The sequence below is a fragment of the Ursus americanus genome, chromosome 1 (genome assembly GCF_024610735.1).
Source record: "Ursus americanus isolate L20-20 chromosome 1, mUrsAme1.1.p, whole genome shotgun sequence".
NCBI lineage: Eukaryota > Metazoa > Chordata > Mammalia > Carnivora > Ursidae > Ursus > Ursus americanus.
The window spans coordinates 70,620,497-70,642,001 of record NC_142127.1 but is presented as its reverse complement, the minus strand read 5'-3'; the positions used below and the strand labels follow the sequence as shown (position 1 = coordinate 70,642,001).

The following is a 21,505-nucleotide window of genomic DNA, read 5'->3' as shown; positions in this document are numbered from 1 at the left end:
CCCCAGTAAAATACAACTGTACTTGGAGATAGGGCCTTTAAAGAGGTAATAAACTATAAGGATGCTGTTAGGGTGGGTCCTAATCCAACCTGAATGATGTCCTTATAAGAGAAGGAAACTAGGACACATAAATATACAAGGGATGTGCACACACAAAGCAAAGACCACGTGAGGACCATGTGAAGGCAGCCATGCGCAGGTCAAGAAGAGAAGCCTCAGGAGAAAAAAATCTGCTGACATCTTGATCTTGGACTTCAAATCTCCAGAACTATAAGAAATTTCTGTTGTTTAAGCCACCCAGTCTGTGGCAATTTGTACTGAAGCCCTAGCAAACTAATACATCCTTTCTGCTTGAATACCAAAATGCATTTTGATTAGGACAGTCCTTCTACAGGTCCTTGACAGGGTTCAATAAAAAATTCAAGATTTTATCACAGCACTCAGAATTAAGACTTTCCAATGGTGCTGGAAAAACTGGACACACATACACACACACACACACACACACAGAATCTAGATACAGACCTCACATCATTAATTCACAACGTATCATTTATCTAAATGTAAAATGCCAAACTATAAGCCTTCTAAAAAAAACACAGGAGAAAAATCCTGGTGACCTTGGATTTGGTGATAACCTATAACACTGAAAGTACAATCCCTGAAAGAAAAAATTAATAAGTTGGACTTCATTAAAATTAAAAGCTTCTGCTCTGCAAAAGATAAGCTAAAGAATGGAGAAAAAAATTGCAAAACATGTATTTGATCAAGGACTAGTATCCAAAATATACAAAGAACTCTTTAAACTCAACATAAGAAAACAAACAACCCATTACAAAATTAGCATAGTATCTAACAGACACCTCACCCAATGAGATATACAGATGGCAAATAAGCATATAAAAAGATATTCAATATCATGTGTCATTAGGGAATTATAATTAAAACACTACACACATATTAGAATGGCAAAAGTTCAAAACACTGACAAGACAACATGCTGATGAGAATGTGGAGCAACAGGAACTCATTCATTGTTGGTGTGAATGCAAAATGGTACAGCCATTTTTTAAGACAGGTTGGCAGTTACAAAGGTAAACAAAAGCTTACCAGATGATCCAGCAATTGTGCTCTAGGTATTTATCCAAATGAGTAGATAACATGTCCACACAAAAACCTGCATATGAATGTTTACAGCAGCTTTATTCGCAATTGCCAAAACTCAGAAGCAACCAAGATGTTCTTCAATAGATGAATGGATAAACTGTGGTACATCCATACAATGGAATATTGTTTAACAATAAAATGAGTTACCACACCATGACAAGGCTTGGAGGTATGTTAAATGCATATGCTAAGTGAAAGAAGCCAGTCCACAACAACCACACGCTGAATCATTCCAACTATAACAAAACTACAGACACTGAAAAGATCAGTGGTTGCCGGGGCTCAGGAAGAGAGGAGGGAAGGGATGGGTGTATGGAGCACAGAGCATTTTTAGGGCAGTGATACTGTTCTGTAAGATAATGTAATGAACAAAAGGTGAATCTTAATATAAACTGTGGACTTTAGCTAATAATGATTTATCAATTTATTTATGAGCAATACTAGTTCATCAAATTTAACAAATGTACCTAATATAATAGGGGAACCTGGAGGAATGGGGAGAGTAGGTTTATGAGAACTGTTTTCTGTGTAATTTTTCTATAAATGTAAAACTCTAAAAAAGTAGTCTACTATCTAAAAAGTAAAAAAAAAAATACATGAAATGTAATACATTCTAACTATGAAAAATCATGCTTTTATCGGTAGTTACAGGCAAATAAAGTACATGAGAGAATTTTCCAGATAGCTATACTTAACAACTTATGCACGAAAAATCATAACTTAAAAAGTAATTTTGCATGCGAATTTTCTTTAAAAGTATATCTACTTCTTTGTTTTATATAATAGAGTATTTTAAATATAATTTGGATCCTTTTGATTCAGATGAACATCAATGATTATTCTGTCAGGGAATAGTGAGGTTTTTAGGCCAGGGTGTGTTGGATTACTAATTCTCCTGACTCTTTCACTGTTTTCAGCTGCCAATTTTTAGTCCAGCAACTTTTAGCAGCCACCTACTTCACAATTCCCAATCTGTTATCTACTAAAACTTAGGCTGAGATGGAGGTTTCAAGGTAAAATTAGATGAGCAGGCTTATTAAAAGCTTTTTGTTTTAAACACAGCTTTAGTTTAAAAGGTCTTTGTATGAAGGTGTTCATTTAGCTCTAGCATTATAAACTTTGTGGTAACTAATTCCCTTCCTGGCTCACAAAGTACTTACTCTATTTCTGGTTGTATGGTCGTATTGAGGCAAAAGGAACTCTTAATGTCAAATAAGGGTAGCCTCTTTCACTTGAATTTCACGTGGCATATTTTTAAAATCTTCCTACTCCACAGTAACATATTTTCTTCTTCAAAGTTTTTCATTCTTTCTACTTTCTTGACTTTCCCTCAGCAATTCCAACGCCCCCTCCACCCTCCAGAACCTTTTTTTATCTTACCTCCTGAATTTTCAGGTTCATTTTACGTTTTGTGGTCTTCAATTCCTCTTCAATAATGACTGCATTCTTCTAAAAGTACAAGGAGAAAAGGTTCTAAATAATCTGAAATGAAGAAAGAAACTGTCCATAGGCATATCAGTTCAAATCTAGACCTTTTTCTAGCAACCAATAAATGCTAATCTGAATATGGTTATAAAAACTTATTTTGAGTCTGAAATAATTATTACAATGAGATATTTAAAAAGAAAGTTATTTTATTACTTCGGTTAATGACTTCTATTATTTTCCCTTTTATTTTTATTTTTTAAAAAGATTTATTTATTTTAATGAACTATTGGGACTTCATAAAGATAAAAAGCTCTTGCACAGCAATGAAAACAGTCAACAAAACCAAAAGACAACTGACGGAATGGGAGAGGGTGTCTGCAAATATCTTATCAGATAAAGGGCTAGTATCGAAAATCTATAAAGAACTTATCAAACTCAACATGCAAAAATAAAATAATGGGCAGAAATATGAACAGACATTTCTCCAAAGACGAATACAAATGGCCAGTAGACACACAAAAAGATGCTCGACATCACTCAGCATCAAGGAAATACAAATCAAAACTATAATGAGATACTACCTCACACCAGTCAGAATGGCTAAAATTAACAAGTCAGGAAACGACAGATGTTGGAGAGGATGCAGAGAAAGGGGAACCCTCTTACACTGCTGGTGGGAATGCAAACTGGTGCAGCCACTCTGGAAAACAATATGGAGGTTCCTCGAAAAGTTAAAAATGGAGCTACCCTGTGACCCAGCAATTGCACTACTAAGTATTTACCCAAAGCACACAAACATAGTGATCAAAGGGGCACCTGCACCCCAATGTTTATAGCAGTAATGTCCACAACAGCCAAACTATGGAAAGAGCCCAAATGTCCATTGACAGATTAAGGGATAAAGAAGATATGGTATAAATATACAATGGAATATTACTCAGCCATCAAAAGATTGAAATCTTGCCATTTGCAATGAAGTGGATAGAACTAGAGGGTATTATGCTAAGCAAAATAAGTCAATCAGAGAAAGACAATTATCATATGATTTCACTCATATGTGGAATTTAAGAAACAAAACAGATGAACATAGGGGAAGGGAAGGAAAAATAAGACAAAATCAGAGAGGGAAAAACCATAAGAGACTCTTAGGAAACAAACTGAGGGTTGCTGGAGGGGAAGTGTGTAGGGGGATGGGGTAACTGGGTGATGGACATTAAGGAAGGCACATGATATAATGAGCACTGGGTGTTATATACAACTGATGAATCACTGAACTCTACCTCTGAAACTAATAATACACTATGTTAATTGAATTTATATTAAAAAAAAGATTTGAGAGAGAGAGAGAAAATGAATGTGCATGCGTGAGTTGGGGGAGGGGCAGAGGGAGAGAATCTTCAAGCAGACCCCCAGCTCAGCGTGGAGCCCAGACAGGGCTCAGTCTCACAACCCATGAGATCATGACCTGAGCTGAAGCCAAGAGACGGATGCTTAACTGACTGAGCCACCCAGGTGCCCCAAAGATACTCACTTTGTATGTAAAATTCAAAAATGAGAGAAACTGGTAATTGATAGAACTTTCTCTTACAGAGTATATTCCTATTTTTTTCACTCTCTTCTTGTCTCAAATATTATCTGTGCTTAGGAGCTGAGGATCAAAAATACAGTTTTCACCATTTATTCTCTTTTATATCACTATTAACGGCACCATAAGCCAAGATGTAAAACCTCAGTCATCTTTGCCTTCTTACCTATACTCAGCTCTTGTCCAGCACCATATTCTAGCATATCTTTCTTCGTAAAACATCCCTCTTTCTTTTCAAAATGCCACCAGAAGTCAGAACTAATAAGGCTTGTGCCTCAAATCATGCAATGGACTCCTAACTGGCTTCCCCAAACCCTACACTACTGCCAGATTAGTTTTCCTGTTTTCGCTGTGTCACTTCCTTATCAAAAATTATAATCACCCCCACAGTATCAAGCCCAACTATCGATTATTCTTGATTTTGAAATCCTCTATAATGTGATCCCTAGCTAATTTCCAATTTATTTGCTCCCCAAAATCCTGTCATTCCTGTCATGCATCTAAGTTTATGCATTTCCTCTAACTGTACCAGTGGAAATATCTAAGTTCAAACCTGGGTAATGGGAAGAAAACAGGGAAGTGTGATCTTAGAGAAATGATTCTCTCTGGGGCCCAATGCTCTTATTACTAAAATGGGGACAACTTAGGTTTTCAAAAATTAAACAAAATAACATGTTGACCATCTACTGTACTGCCTGGCCCACGGAGGGAGAACAAAATTGTCAGTTTATTACCCTACTCTATCTTCTTTCCTACCTCTGTGTGTCCTCACCTGTCTACTTTGCCTTCTGAAAGTTCAGCTCATGTCTTAGCTCTTTCTTGAAGCCTACCCTAATCTACTCTAGATAGGGCATACCCACCCTCTCAAACCCACCTGAACACAAAACACATGTCAATGTTCACTTATTGTCCTACACTGTCCTTTAACATTTCCTATGCCCTTATTTTTTCTCTATTTAATTTTTCATGCTATTCCTTGTTCTCCCAGCTAGCACATAAGCTCTTGGAAGAGCAGAGACTCTACCTCATACCTTTGAATTCTCACTCTCATGCGTACAGGGTAAGGGCTCTATAAATACCACATTACTGATAGTACACAATAGTTAAGGTTATCAATGTAGGTAACTTTGAGATGTCAATCCTCACATCACATCACCAATTTTAAAGTCAATTTTGTGGGTCTGTTGCCTCCTCCCGTTAGCAGATAACAGTGAACCAGTATTTCAGAAATCTGGATTCAAACCTTTGTCTCTGAGGCAATCTCCAGCGTGGCAGTCAACCTTTGCACTTCCTCTTGTGCCTTGTCTTCTTCCTCTTTTACATCTCTTAGTTGCTGGCGCAAATTCATTACTTCAAGATGCAACAGCTTCAGGTCCCTGGAATGCTCCTCCTGTATTGCATTCAGTCGATCTTTCAGAAAAGCTACCCAACAGCACAGGCGGGTCATGGAACGGTTGAAAGGAGGTCAGGAAAGGAAAAGAATCATAAACTCATTAAGCACCCATACAGGACCTAATTTCTGATGATACTCTTCTCTCTGTACCTGTTTTCTGTGGATTCAAATCCTTTTCAGTTTGCAGACGAAAGATGTTCATCTTCAAGGACTGGATGAGGCTTTCCAGACGGCACATTCGATTCACCAGAAACTCACAGTTCTTCCACAGAATATCTGGTTTTCCTGAACAAATCATTTCGTTCTGAATAGGACTAATGATGTTCTGGCTCACAGGCTCTTCTAAACATTTTGGAGTTTCCAGTTGGCCTCTGGACGAAGATCCCAATTTAACAATATTATGTAATGCAATGTGTACTATGGTAATCCCAATCATCAGGTCAATGTAACATTTTTACCAAGAATAAAAATTAGATTCCTTAGTTAAGCATCTGTTAGCTTCTCCAAATTTAAATACAGAAAGCACAATTAGGTAAAGAGGATGAGACTAATGTCGGATGGATAAAGACCACTGACTTTATAACAGTTGTTTCTTTTAATTTGAATTTTTTGTAAACTTTTATGTGGTACATAAAACATGTTAAATGCTAAACCTATCATTATAAACTAAGAATTAAAGTTAGCACGGAGTCAATATATTCACATATTTTTAGAAAATTTTTTAAACAAGGTCATAATAAACATTTCTACTTTATTCTAACATACTCAGCATCTTTACAAATTTAATCTTTAGCTACTGAAGAACTATTCATTCTATGGATGCTATAATACCAACTATAATTTTAGGTCTTCGTGAGAGACACTAAGGAAATACATTGTAATCTTAAAGAAAATCACACCAGCAAATTTGATATTGGCTGCTTAAGCACCCAGATTCCTCAGGCCATTAATAATCCAACTTTTAACGGCAATACCTTCTTTAGCCAAGGGGAAAAGAAGGTTTTTTTGTTTTTTTGTGGGTTTTTTTGAGTACCTCATTCTAAACTATGAAACTTTTTTAAAGACTTAAAACCTTTCTTTTAATTTACAATAAATCTGGGGAAAGAAAATGAAGACCATATAAATGGCATGAATCAAGTTTAGATGTTCACTTAAACTAATACCAAAGTCTATTTTTGATTTGAAAAATAAGAACAAAATTTTTTCTAATTATACAAACATTCCATGTTTGTTTTCAATTAAGTTTTGAAGGTGAACAGGATATCAAAGTTTGTGTACTTAACACATTTTTAAAATTTTATTTTATTTGAATTCAATTAATCAACATATAGTGTATTATTAGTTTCAGAGGTAGAGTTCAGGGTTTCATCAGTTGCCTATAATGCCCAATGCTCATTACAGCCCATGCCCTTCTTAATGCCCATCACCCAATTACCCCATTCCCCCACCCACCTCCTCACTTTAAATAAATATCTATTCAGGGGAATAGTGGTAGTAGCTCTATTACAGAATGACAACTCTATCTCACAAATATTTTCTAACTAATGTTCAAATGGAAACTGTTTTTTCTCAATTATTTTATAAATACGTATATTTCATCTGCCAAACCATCTGCACTACGACTCCTAAGAATTCTTCAACCTACAAAGATCTAGTTCATTTTCTATTTGTTACCTTTTTTCACCAAAGTCCAACATTATTAGGTCATCCCTCAGAGAACTGGTCTGTTCCTCAACTATTCTCATCCTTTCCTGAAGTACCGTGAATGTTTCAGAAGCCGTAGCATTGATGTGGGTTGGAGAGAGGACCGGTCTGGACACTGTAGTTTCCATACGCACCTGAGATTAAAGTCACAATATTAGTATAGTAGGTTCTGTTATGGTTCAAAATCGTCACTGTCCCTTCTTGTGGGAGAATTACACATCCCTGTCCTGTTGAGATCAGGAATGGCCACGTGTCTTGCTTTGGTCAATTTAATGTGGGTGGAAACTGTAAGAGCCAACTTGTCATTCATCATCTCCTTTGTCCTCTCCATGACATGAGCAACAACCCAGATAGGGCTGGATTCGTGTGCCAAGATCCCAGAGTGAAGAAGACATGAAGCAGAGTTATGACCCATCCATAACATCCAGTGTGAGTGGGCAATAAAGTTATGTTGTTAAAAGCCACTGAGATTGTTGGATAGTTTGTTATCGCATCATAATCTAGTCTATCCTATCTGCTACTATTAGACACATACTAGGACCTATGACTTGGCCAAAAGAATTAGTATTTCTTTCATTACTAGCCATCATCAATTTAATATATTCCAACCAAGCTTTCAGAAAAACATTCTATATTAGACTTCTGAGCACTGTTGTAATACAAATTCACCAACTACATTGAAGCAGTGATTTTAAAAAACAATTTGCAAACTTAACTTCATAGCCTAGCAAAGACTCTTCTATAGCTATTGACATAAAATTTTCAGACTTCTTTCCCAAAACTGTGTAAGAGTACTTTTTGAAATATTAGTGACAGAATTAGGCAGAATTAGCATAGAAGAAGCAGTCCCAACGTATAGTTGAAACATGGACCCAAGGTTCAATGACAAGGTCATTGGGGAAAGAAACTTTAAGGACATTTTCCTGTAACTCCAACCTGTGTACACATTTCTATACTAACCAGACTGTAAAACCTTAACCATTACTAGAAACAGTGTTCCTATGGAAACAGGTTCACAAAGATCCCACTTTGGATATTAGGAACACATTTTTTCTTCTCCCTTTGCTGTATAATCAGATACCTCTCTTCCCCTCACCACCCAGGCAGTGGAAGTGGTGACTACTTCAGGTCCAAGTAACTGAAAGTAGTCTCCATCACTCAAGGCAAGAATTAGAGAAATGGGAAAACTGATGGCAGGATTTAAGGGGGCAAGAAGCACGATGGGGGGCAGTGAAAAGACTGGGCTTCTTGCCAATATCAAGAACATTTCTTCATCTTGAAATAGCTCTCCAATCACCTTTTATCTCCCCCCAACAGGTCCCAGAGAATGGCCTAGTTGCTTTTTTTTTTTTTAACTTTACTGAGGAATAATTTTATGTATTTAAGGTGTACAATGTGATGATTTGATATACACGTACACTATAGAATGATTACCAAGCCCAGATAATTAACACATTCATCACCCCACATAGATAATGTAGTTAACTTTGTGTGTGTTTTGTGTGTGCCGACGTGCAGTAACAATGCTTAAGATCTACTCTCACAACTCTCAACTATACAACATATTACTAGATAACATATTATCTACATACACGCTGTACATTAGATCCTCAGAACTTATTTGAAAAGGTAACCTACAGAATGGTAGTAAATAATTGCATACCACAGATCTGATAAGGGGTTAATGTCCAAAATATATAAAGAACTCATATAACTCAATAGCAAAAAAGCAAAGAAACTAAATTAAAAAAATAGGCAGAGGACCTGAACATTTTCTCCAAAGACAACATACAGATGGCCAATATATAAATGAAAAGGTGCTCAACATCACTAATCTCCAGGGAAATGCAAATCAAAACCACCACGAGATATCAACTCACCTGTTAGGAAAGCTATTCTCAAAAAGACAGATAGCAAATGTTGGTGAAGATGTGGAGAAAAGTGAACCTCATACACTGTTGGTGGGAATATAAAATAGCACAGCCATTATGGAAAATATCAAAGTTCCTCAAAAAATTAAAAATAGAACTTCATATGATCCAGCAATCCCACTCCTTTGTATATCCAAAGGAACCAAAGACAGGATCTCGAAGAGGAACCTGCTCAGTCATGTTCAGTGCAGCATTATGCACAACAGCCAAGATAGAGAAACAACCTAAATGTCCTTGAAGAGATGAATGTCCATTTGATGAATAGACAAATATATATAAAATATTATTCAACCATAAAAAGAAAGAAAACCCTGCCACTGACAATCTAGAGGGCATTATGCTATGTGAAATGACTCAGACAGAGCAAGAAAAATATTGTCTGATATCATTTATATGTGGAAATAAAAAAAAAGGTTGATTTCATAGAAACAGAATAGAATGAGCTGAAGGGAGGAGGAAATGGAATGATATAGGTCAAAGGGTACAAATTTTCTTCTTACTCTTATTTTAGTGCTTCTGACCAGGATTTCTCTCTTTTAGTCTTTTCTATGAAACAGAAAGCATTTCTGACACATATAATCTGAATTTGTTAAAAGAGTTTCTGATAATGATCAGCTTAAGGACATGGGGGCAAAGAAGCTATTATTAATTTCCTTCTATGCTTTCAAAATTTCCTAAAGAGAAAGACAAAGGTATATATAGACAGTAAGAGTCTTTGGATATACAAAGATTTGAAGAAAGTTTCATCTGTGTTTCTGAAAAAAAGCCAGATTTGGAGACTCCTGCTCATGTTACTGTATGTACCAGGATAGTGTTCCTCAGGTAATAGAAGGAAAGGCCTCCATGAAACCAGGGTTAGGCTTGGGGGAACCATCAATAGTGTTGAGTGGGGAGAAAATGGAAGGGTAACAACGGAGAAACACCACATGGATTTACCCTCCATTCCATTTCTATCACCTAGGTGTTTACTGCCCACCTAGAAATAAACCAGGTTTGAAGTGGGGAGAAAATGTGAAGGGTTTAATGAGGTTTGGGGTAGACAGAGTTGGCTCCTTTGTTCTCTCTATAAAAGCTGAAAAGTTCATGTCCCCAGCCTCCCTTGCAACTGGCACAGGCATGTGACACATTCTGGCCAATGAGACTTTAGGCAAAAAGTTTGCAAGGAGCTTCTGGGAAGTCTTTCGTTTTTCTGATAGAAAAAACTGAAATGATGGCACCAGTCCTTTACTTCCCCATATGAGGCCCAGCGCTCTGAGAGCTCTCTTTCAGTCAGCCATTAAATGCCTCACTTTTAGATACAAACAAAGAGCCAGGGATCACCAGCATCTGAGAAAAACAAAGAAAAGGCCAGAGAAGTTCAGATTAACCTTTTTTTTTTTTTTTTTTTTTTTTTTTGGCAAAACTAATAACATCCAACCTCTGCTTATTTGAGAAAAATAAACTTTTGGTTTTTGTGTTAGTCATATTTTTCTGGTGTTTGCAACAAAAACATTCATGAAACACAGTAGCCCCAGGCAATAGTTGGTGGAGAAACAAGTAGAAGGAAGTGGTAAAAGAAAGGAACACTGCCAGAGGTGCGAAAGAGGACAATTTCCCTGGCAACTTGTAAGGCTGAGGTAGCTGGTTATAAATAGCCTCTATTAATTTATATCAAAAACCAAGCATAAAATACTAATACAAACATTAGTCCATTTTAGGGGAAAAATACAGGAAATGGAACACAAATTTTCCACATATTTTGAATGGGATACAGATTCCCATCTAAAATTTTTTCCTGTAATTGTTGAAATGTCACAGTTTTGCTACTATTTCCCTAAGGTACCTATGATATGTATAAAATGTTCACATTTACTCTACGGTATGTGTGCACTTTCAGCCATAAAAGCAAAATTTAAAACCAAATTAAATTCTTTTTTTTTTTTCTAACAACAACAACAAAAAAGAAAGTCTATATATATTTGAGTAAGAATTTGATTCTCATCATCATTCATGCCCACCTGAACCTGAGCTACACTGGAGCCATTCAGGCTCCTGGAAAGAATACTTGAAGAAAAAGAAGGTACAAACTTGGCCCCCAGCCTCTAAGGGGTAGGAGATTTACAGAAAATTCACCCTAAGGAAGGGAAGAGTGAGGTGCTTGGGACAGACTGATGGTGGGCAGGGGATAAATCTTCTAAGTGAACATGGCGGTGTTCTCGAAATATCCTTAGTGAATCACTGATGAACACGTGCAAGTCATCCACGAAGTTGATTGGAAAACTAAAAAAGCCAATCTACCCTTTGGAGGTTAAAAACAGGTCCCAGGATTAACTGAAAACCATCCCGCCACAAACCTCCATTGCAATGGGGGGAAAAATGTCAAGGTCAGGAGAGCCTGAGGAAGCAAGGAAGGAAGCAATAGATGACTAACAAGAGCAAGACAGCCTTAATATCCACCAGGAGATTCCCGGGATATCTGGGAGCCTGTTAAAGGAAGAGTGAGGTAACTACCTGGGATCCAGGCAATCTGTTGAGTCAGGAGAGATTCTCATTTTCACTGCAGTTACTCATACCCCTGCCTGTCCTCCCTCATCTGGCAGGCCCCCCCAGAGTCCACCGGCCACTTGGCAGATTTTCAGAAGCCATAGCTCAAAAGCTCGTAGTCTAAGAAGTACAATCCTGCAAGAAAAGAATCTAGCTCTAATTGCTAATATTGCAGCAAAGAGACTATGGCTTGACTTATGCGTGCTTTGCTGTTTTTGAAAAGGTGCAAATATCATTGAATATAGTCTTGAACTCAAGGCCTGATGCTTGATTGTAACAATAATAAAAATACTAAGATATAAACTTTTAGTTTCAAAAAAGTGCATTGATAGCTACTTTCATAAATGTATCATTATCAAATTAATACAATTCTGTCTCTGTATTTAGGGAGAATATTTCTATGGAGCTCCTAAGTAGGTTACCTCATTGTAAGGATGGCATGAATAAGACCAATGTCTGAAGTAATATACTAGTAAAAGCCAGGTGACTTTGAAAAGTCCAGAAAGAGTAAACAGGGAGTACAAAGATCCTTACAAACAGTAAGGAGGTCTGGCTAGAGAGGAGTAAGTTAAGGGGAGAACTATAGAAGGTGAGGTCAGAGGGTAATAAAGGGACCAGATCACATCAGGCCTTAAAGGCTATTGTAAAGTTTTGGCTTTTACTCTCAGTGACTCTCAGAGCCATTGGACGGTGTAGAAAGGAGTGCTGTGATGTAACTTACCTTTTAACTGGATCACTCTGGATACCCTCCCACAAGGGTAGGACAACAACCACAGAGGTAGAAAGACCAGTTGGGAAGCTGTTACAATAATCCAGGCAGGAGGTGCCACTGGCTAGGATGGGGTGATAGCAGCAGAATAGTAAGAAGCGGTCACAGTACAGATATGTTTTAAAGATTGGTTTTGCTGATAGATTAGATATGAAATACGAGAGCAAGGAAACAATTGGAAGGATGGTGTTGCCATTAATTGAGACAATGGAAGCCTGTCAGAAGAATTCATTTTAGGGCAAAGATTGAGTTGTTTTGGAAATGTTAAATTTAAAACAGGTAAGATGACCAATACAAGACTGAACTTGTTAATTCGGAGTTCAGGGAAGAAGTGTGAGCTGGCGATATAAATTTTGGAATTGTCAACATACATGCCACTTGCAAAGCCACAAGACTGGCTAACAGAGAACAGAAAGGATTCAGGGACCTAGTCCTGGGTGCGCCACCATTAACAAGTCGGGGACATGAGGAGTGTGTGGGTGCTCAAGCTAGGCTGAGTTCTCCGAAGTACTGTCAGATTAATCTCTCCCTGTCTTCAGAGCTTAGCACAGTGCATGGGGCACTGTGGCTGGCAAACAAACGGAAAACGCAACAAAAAATTAACGAACATCTATTCTGTTCTAGCACATGTGCCAGGTACTGGGAAAACCTCAACGAACGAATGCCAATTGCTGACACCTGCATTCTAATAAGCAGATCTGGGAATATAACTCGTGACAAAAATTAAAAACAAAACAAAACAAAACACGTCGAAGTGGCTTTCCTAAGAATCTATCATCTCCAACCTAACATATAAAGAAAAGGTATTGGGGCTTATCTGAAGACCCTCCCTGGAGGCCATCCTCCGTCCCTCAGCTGGAGCCAGTCCAGTGCAAACTTAGCTCCTAAACGGTTTTCACCTGCGTCCAGCGCAGAAGCGCCATAAACCAGGGTCCTAAGGTCTGGAGGGCGAGACTAAACTCTGCCAAGAGAATGAGAGGGCAGCAGGAAGAAGGGACGGTGGTCTTGGCTGAGCCGCCGACTCTCTCCCGCAGGCCCGGGACCCCCTCCACGGCCGGTAGGCTCACCTCACAGTTCATCTGTCCGCCAGTAGCTTTGTTCCGCAGCAGGAAGGCCGGTTTCCATGGAACTAACACAGCGCTTTAAATCAACCCGCTCCGGCGCGGTAGCTCCTGTACGCAGGCGCATCCGTGGCAGCGCATGCCGGGAATTGCAGTTTTCCCGGCCCAGGAGGGCCCTCCGCCCGGGGCGGCACCCAGGCCGGAATCCGGCGGCGCGCACGGAACGCGCAGCTCCGTGACCCGGATGACGACAGGGCTCCATTGTGCTCACGTGCGAGGCATGGCGGGATATGTAGTTTCCTTCCACTCACCTTCCCGATTGTCCTGTCGGCTTTGCAGTTACTGTTCTCACCTGGGTAAACGTGGGGCGTTTGGGTAATTTCGCAACAGGAGAGAGTCCATGATTAGAAAATGTCTTTAGTTTTAGGAGGACTAAAGTATCAGGTAACTTCTCAACGATAGGAAAATAAAAGATTTCATTAATGAGCATGAGAAATGGTAAAAGTACAAAGTTCAAACATTCTTTTCTTTGAAGGAAAAGCCAAGAGCCTCTTCATCCTCGTCAATGATGGCCAGACGGAGAGTAAAACACACGTTTTCTGCTCTCTTCTTTTGTCTCAACATTATAATATATTTCTTACCTTCTCTACAGGGAAGTGAATAGGTATTTCTAAATATGACTGTAAATAGTTAAGAAACAAGAAAGCATTGGAAATAATACTGCAGCCGTTTCAGAGTTGTTTTGCGCTGAGGGTGGGAGGGAATTCACAGTGAAAAGACAAAACGGCTTTGCATTTAGGTAGCTGAAGAGAACACCTGTTACCACCCTCAGGGCAATTAATGCATTTCTCTCCTTTCCTTGGGGGTGGGGGGCAGCTGAGAATAACTTTAGCCCTCAGATGAATGCAGTCAGATTCCAGATGAGTCCTCATTTGCTAAGCAAGTGACTGAAATGATCTGGCTGTTCTGATTCTTCTGAGAGCCAATCCTCCACATAAGATAGAAAGAGTGTCTATCAAACCACATCTGTAAGATGTATTCATTAAACTGTGAGCCCATCTGGTGAAAGAGAAATGAGTGCTGCATACATTATGCAGGTGAAGGGACCAAATAAAGCTTTTAATAGGAAAAGTGGGAGAGTACTTTAGAGCGTCAACACAAAGAGTCAATTATTCTCTCAGTATGTACATTTTCTCTTTCAATGATCTCTGATTTATCTGTGGGGATGAGGGATATGTGTATGCACTCCACAGATATCCACACACTTCAATGTAATGAGCAATTCACCTTCCTGAATTTCCATATTAAGCAGTCAGGGAGCCAAATTGATTAAATTTACTGTTTTTCATTTCCTTTCCTCTTTCCACCATCTGGCAAACCATATAAGAACTTAAGCAATTACAAAGTTAGAAAAAAAGAATCTGAATTCTTCAATAAACTAATTCATCTACCAGAGAAGCAGTTCTGGATACCTGAGAACTCATTACGTAAAAGGTCTGTTTTTATTCTTTTAAGTGCCTAAACATATTGATTTTTTTTTTCTGATTTCACTCTTGATTTTCAATTGATAAATGGTTTTTATACTCTTTGACCCATTGATAAAAGAGTCTCTTCAGTCATGGAAATATTGAGATTCCATGAGACCATCTCCTCTCTACGATACCACAGTAGACTTCTAATTGGTTTTCTGATTACCCTTTCCAATGCAACCTTCACACAGCTACTAAAATGATCTTAAAAAGTACAGATGACCCTTCAACAACACGGTGGTTAAAGGCACTGACACCTCATACATTCAAAAATTCATGTATAACTTTGACACCCCAGAAACTTTAATAGTCTACTATTGAAGCCTTACTGATAATGTAACACATATTTTCTGTTTTTACAGTAAAGTATGCTAGAGAAAAAATGTTAAGAAAATCACAAGGAAGAGAAAATACATTTACAGTACTATATTTATAAAAAAAAAATACACCTATAAGTGGACTCATGCTGTTCAAACCCATGTTGCTCAAAAGCCAACTGTAAATTCAATTATTTCAGTCTCTTGCTTAAAAACATTTAATAGTTCTCCCTTTGAATTAGTAGTTTTCACTGAACAGAATGAACCGGAACTGCTTATGACTTCAGCTTAATCCACCAGCCACATCTGCACCTAGTAGCCCAAAAGAACCTTGAGTTCAAGCCTACCAGCATGGCTTTGTGCCTGCAGGCTCTGCATCGTCTGCCAGGCATGCCTTTTCTTTTGTCTGTCCGGTGAACCCAACAGAAATTTCACCTCTTCAGTATGCCATTCTATTCCCTCCCAAAGTACTTACTGCACTGCATTAGAATTGTCAGTGTGTCTTATTTCCCCTTAATTAGACTATAAATAACTTGAAGACAGGAGTTTTGTTCTTATTTGGAGCTTATTATTTCAACACCAAGCACAGTGCCTGGGACACAATAGAGGCTTGGTAAGTCCTCCTTCTTAAGTGAGTGAATTAATGAATACATTTTGAATGCTTCTACTGACAGAGGCTATTTCTCACTCTCTTGACTATTTATGTACATATTCTATTTGTAGGCCAAAAAGACATCTGGTTTCTTCCAGAGCTGGCAATGATTTGCCATTGCAATTACAAAAGTGATAGCAAAGTTACCTGCAACCACTTCCCCTTAGGGTTGGAAATGTGTTCTGTGGGTAGAGAAATGAAAACACAAAATCTCAAAGTTTTCTTATCTTTTTGGTACAATGGAGAAATAAGAATGACCAGTTCACTAACTGGTCCAACACCTTTTGTGGGCAGTCCACACCATTTGGTAAAGTATTGGCTCTTGGTATAGAGGTTAGAATTTGGAGGAGTCTCAGATTTTTTTTTTTATGATTTTTTATTATATTATGTTAGTCACCATACAGTACATCCCCGGTTTCCGATGTAAGGCTCGATGATTCATTAGTTGTGTATAACACCCAGTGTACCATGCAATACGTGCCCTCGAGTCTCAGACTTTTTAATGAACTAGTGCTTTGGCCCAGGACTGGGAAGATAAATCTGTTATTTGAATCAGCCAAGAGTAATGACACTTCTTATAAGGTCTCTGTCATTTTGTTTTACCAACTAAATTTTGTGGTCGAGTAGATTTTCACATTGTTTTATTGACTGAATTTAAGAACAATCGAGGTTCTGGTGATATTGCTGCAGTTCTATTTTATGTTTCCTAAGATTACTCTTTTTGTCTTGATAGGTTGATACATAATCAGCAAGAGGAAGAAACATGAGCGTTCTTTAAATTGGCTTACACAGATCAACTGCCTAATATTTCTGAAATTTTCTGATTGAATAATAGCAAAAACAATGTGTATCATCTGTTGAATTGGTGCTTTATATATATCATCTCACATGATCCTGGCTGTAACCTTAAGATGTCGGTATATTCTCATATGAGGCAGCTGAGATTTAGGAAGTTAAGTAACTTGACTAGGGCCATGCAGCCAGTTAGAGACAGAACGGTTATTTGGACTAGGGTCTATCTGGTTTCAAAGTCCTGCTCTTCAATTTGATTCCATCTCCTACCAAGTCTCCACTCCATTTTGACAACAGTGGGTCAAGACAGAAATTTCAGCATCTAGCTATGAGATGAGAAATACATGTGAGTTGGTGTGCCTGGTTAGCTCAGTTGGTTGAGCGGTCTGACTCTTGATCTCAGGGTCTGAGTTAGGACCCCCCATTGGGCTCCATGCTGGCCTTGGAACCCACTTAAAAAAATACATGTGCATTAACTCCACACAATGGAATACCATACATTTATAAAAGAAAACGAGGAAATATAGGTGGTAGCATGTGGATGTTTATGCCAAGCCATACCAATTTTCTGTATGTCTTAACATTTTTTTCATAATAAAAAATATTAAAAAGAAAATGAGGCAAGTCTGTGTATTTATATGGAAAGTTTCTAGGATATAAATGAAAAAAGCAAGGTGTATGGAAATAGGAGCGATAGGAATTTTGCATTTGTATAAATAATCACTGAGAGGATACCCAAAAAACCAAAAAGATAATGGCTTTTACTCCCTTTGCAGGTAGGGTAACCATATAATTTTCCATTTTGTCCAAGTTAATTTTTACAAACTTTGTATTATAAAATAGTTTTAGATTTACGGAAGAGCTGCAAAAACAGCAGAGAGTTCCTGTATACCTTTCATCCAGCTTTCCTGTCACGTTAACATCTTGCATAATCATGATACAGTGACCAAAATGAAGAAATTAACACTGTCATGATACAACTAACTAAATGACTAATTTCATTTGGATTTTATCAGTTTGCCCAGTCATGTCCTTTTTCTGTTCCAGGATATAATTCAGGATATTACATTGCTTTTACTTGTCTGGACTCCTTCCTCAGTCTTTGTCTTTTATGACCTTGGGATTTTTGAAGACTGCTGGACAGTTATTTTGTAAAATGTCCTTCAATTTGGGTTTGTCATGATTTCTCACGCTTAGAACAAGATCATACATCTTGAGATGAATACCACAGAAGTGATGTGCTCTTCTTGGTGCCTGATGCCTGGGGCACACAATGTGTATGTCTTATTACTGTTAAAGCTGAGGTCCCTCACTTGCTCAGGTGATGTCTACTAGATTTCTCCAGTAAAATCTTACTATGTTCCTCTCTGTAACTATTAAATATTTGGGGAGGGATACTTTGAGGCTATACAAATATCCTGTTTCTCCTTAAACTTTCACTCACTAGTTTTAGCTGGTTTATCTTGCCAGCAGCAGTTATTACTATGGTGTCCTAACAGTGACTTGCCACGTTCCTCATTTATTAACTGGAATTCTTTTGTAGAGAGGATGCGTATGCTTCTCTCCCATTGATTTAATCAGATTTATTCAGTTTCTTTATATCAGTGTGGTCTTGTGGATATTTGTTTTATTCTTTTGGTTATAATTCAAGACTATCATAATTTTATGCTCTAGCAATAAAATTGTTCTAGCTTTGGCCATTCAGAGATCATGAAGGAGCTGCTGTGTCCCCTCTTCCTTCTAAAAAAAATTTTTTTTGAGCACTTCCTTATTTTCTGTCACTGCAAGATTTTCACGCTCATCTTGCATTTTCCCTGCCCAGCTCTAGATTCCAACACTTCTCCAAAGAGCCCTGTTCCTTTTTGTGAAAGAATGGTATTTAAAATCATGGTTGATAGTTCCTCTCAAAAGATAGAGATAGGAAATACACGTTTATATACCAATCCATGCATATACATACATATCTATATTTCTGTATCTCTATGTATTTGTACGTATATACATAAACAAAACATGAGTTCCTACCAATACAGCCACTCAACTCCAGCACCACAGCTTATTCTAACCTTTGCCCTTTCATGACTTTTAACTTCTTTCTATGACTGTAGGAATCCTGACTCTCATTATCCACATTATAACTTTTGTTTGTTCATTCCTAGTACGCATATAAAGTAGTTTTTAAAATTGCTAAGCCATACCTAACGAGAAACAAATTTAAAACTAGAGCATATTGGGGGTGCCTGGGTGAGTAGGTTGAGTGGCTGACTCTTGATTTTGGCTCAAGTCATGATCTTGGCACCCTGGGATTGAGCCCCAGGGGCAGGGGGTCCGCTTGAGCGTTTTCTCTCTCCCTCTCCCTCTGCCCCTCCCCTTGCTCACCCTCTCTCACTCACTCTCCCTCTAAAATAAATAAATAAATCTTTAAAAACAAAAAAACTAGAGCATATTGCTTTAGCACCGTTCTTTTTGCTTTAGCCTTACAGTATCCAGTCAAAACATTGTTCTCCAAAGTGACTTAGTTCAGCTCCTTCTGTCTTCCACCTGCTTCATGTGGCTATTTGATTGATTCGTAACACTGTTAGATTCATGTGGGCCAGTCTGCATGCATCTTGTGTTCTGCCTACATCCTGGTTGATGTTATTGAATTTACATACAGTAAAATTCACTTTTTGTGTATATAGTTCTATGGCTTTTGACAAATATTAGAGACTTATTCTCCCACCATAGTTATTGGGAGAACAGTTTCTTGACTCTCAAAATTCCATCACGTTTCCCTTTCCAGTCAACCCCGCCCCTCACCTCCTAGCCACTGGAAATCACTGATCCATTTTCCATACGTAGAATTCTGCTGTTCCAAAATGTCATACTAATGGAGTCATGTGCTTTTGGGTCTAACCTCTTTCAGTGACCAGATGCATTTAAGATTCATCCATGTTGTTACATGAATCAATAATTCATTTTTTAACAGAAAATTATTTTCAGTTCTGGGATGGTAGACTTTATAGAAAAAGCTATAAAGATAAAACATGGTCTTGGAGATTACCTAAAGTATTCTACTTCCTTAAATTAATAAGTTTACTGAAAGATTGATAATGATGTCACAGGAAGACCCCAGGGAAGAGCAAATTGAATAAATAATTACTAGTACATGGAATTGCTTATTCCTAGAGAGACACAGGCATACTCTAATTCCTACTACCTCCTCAGGGACATTACCCCATCACTTACCCACCTGCACCCTCCACTTGGCTCCTTCTTATAGACCTAAAAATAGACTCAAGTCTCTACTATCCTAAAAAACACACTGACTTGACACTGCTTCCCTAACAGACTACCAATATCTCCCTCATTCTTTCACTGAGAAACCTTAAGAAAACATGATGTAGCAGAAAGAACATTCTATGGACTGAATGTCTCCCCCAGAATTTCATATATTGATGCCCTAATCCCCAACATAATGGTGTTTGGAGGTGAGACTGTGGGGAGGTGAATAGGGTTCGACTAAATCCTGAGGATGGGGTCTTTAGAGTGGGATTACTGTTCTTAGAAAAAGAGAGAGACACGCAAGATCTCTCTCTCTCTCCCTCTCTCCCCCATGTGAGAATACAGCAGGGCAGCCATCAGAAAACTAGGCTGAGGGTTCTCACGATACACTGAATCTGCTAGCATCTTGATCTTGGATATCCCAGCCTCCAGAACTGTGAGAAATAAGTGGGAGCTTTGTTTGTTTGTTTAAAAAATAATAAAAATTCACTTTTGTACCTGACTAACATTCCACTGTATGGGTACATCACAGTTTGCTTATTCATTCATTGCTTGAAGTACATTTGGGTCATTTCCAGTTTTTGGTGATCATTAATAAAGCCGCTATCAACATTTGCATAGAGGTTTTTGTGTGAAAATAAATTTTTCATTTCTCTTGGGTAAACACCTGTGAGTGGGATTGCTGCATTATATATTAGGTAAATTTGTAAGAAACTGCTGAATTGCTTTCCCAAGTGGCTGTGCCATTTTGCATATCCATCAACGATGTGTGACATTCTTAGCTGCTCCTCATCCTTGTCCACACTTGATATCGTTAGCATTTTTTAAGTCGTTTTAGTAAGTGTGTAGTGGTATCTTGCTGTGGTTTAATTTCCATTTCCTTGATGACTAATGATGTTGAATGTATTTTCACAGGTATGTATCTTTTGCCCACTTTTAAAATCAAGCGGTTTGTTTTCTTAAATAAATGGAGGTTTATTTCTCAAATAAATGTTTTGAGACACAAGTTCTTGTGTCCTTGAGACACAAAGTATTTTTTGACCACATTTTCTCCCTGTCTGTGCCTTGTCTTTTCATTCTCTGAACACTGATTTTGTAGAGCAGAAGCTTTTAATTTTGATAGAGTACAACTTATCAATTTTTTCTTTTATCAATAGTGTTTTGGAGGTCATACCTAAAAACTCCTACCCTAATCCTAGGCCATGCAGATTTTTTCCTACATTTTCTTCTAAAAGTTTTATCATTTTCTGTTTTATCTTTAGGTCTATGATCTGTTTAAAGTAGATTTTAAAAAATAAGGTATGAGATATAGGTTGTGGTTTTTTTTTAATGAACATTCAATTATTTTCACATTGTTGTTGGAAAAAATTATGCATCATTCCTCCACTGA

The 21,505-nt window shown here is 37.9% G+C and overlaps 1 protein-coding gene across 1 annotated transcript in view; it reads right to left on the bottom strand.

Moving 5' to 3' along the window:
* Nucleotides 1-13,731, bottom strand: part of CCDC150 (coiled-coil domain containing 150) — an 81,202-nt gene extending 67,471 nt beyond the window's left edge. The window contains exons 1-5 of the mRNA XM_045806376.2: nucleotides 13,568-13,731; nucleotides 7,248-7,411; nucleotides 5,724-5,944; nucleotides 5,424-5,602; nucleotides 2,548-2,616 (exon numbers count right to left, since the gene is read on the bottom strand). Coding sequence (XP_045662332.2) covers nucleotides 2,548-2,616; nucleotides 5,424-5,602; nucleotides 5,724-5,944; nucleotides 7,248-7,411; nucleotides 13,568-13,579 — 645 coding nt within the window. The 5' untranslated portion in view covers nucleotides 13,580-13,731. The remainder of the gene's footprint in view (nucleotides 1-2,547; nucleotides 2,617-5,423; nucleotides 5,603-5,723; nucleotides 5,945-7,247; nucleotides 7,412-13,567) is intronic.
* Between the last annotated feature and the right edge of the window lie 7,774 nt (nucleotides 13,732-21,505).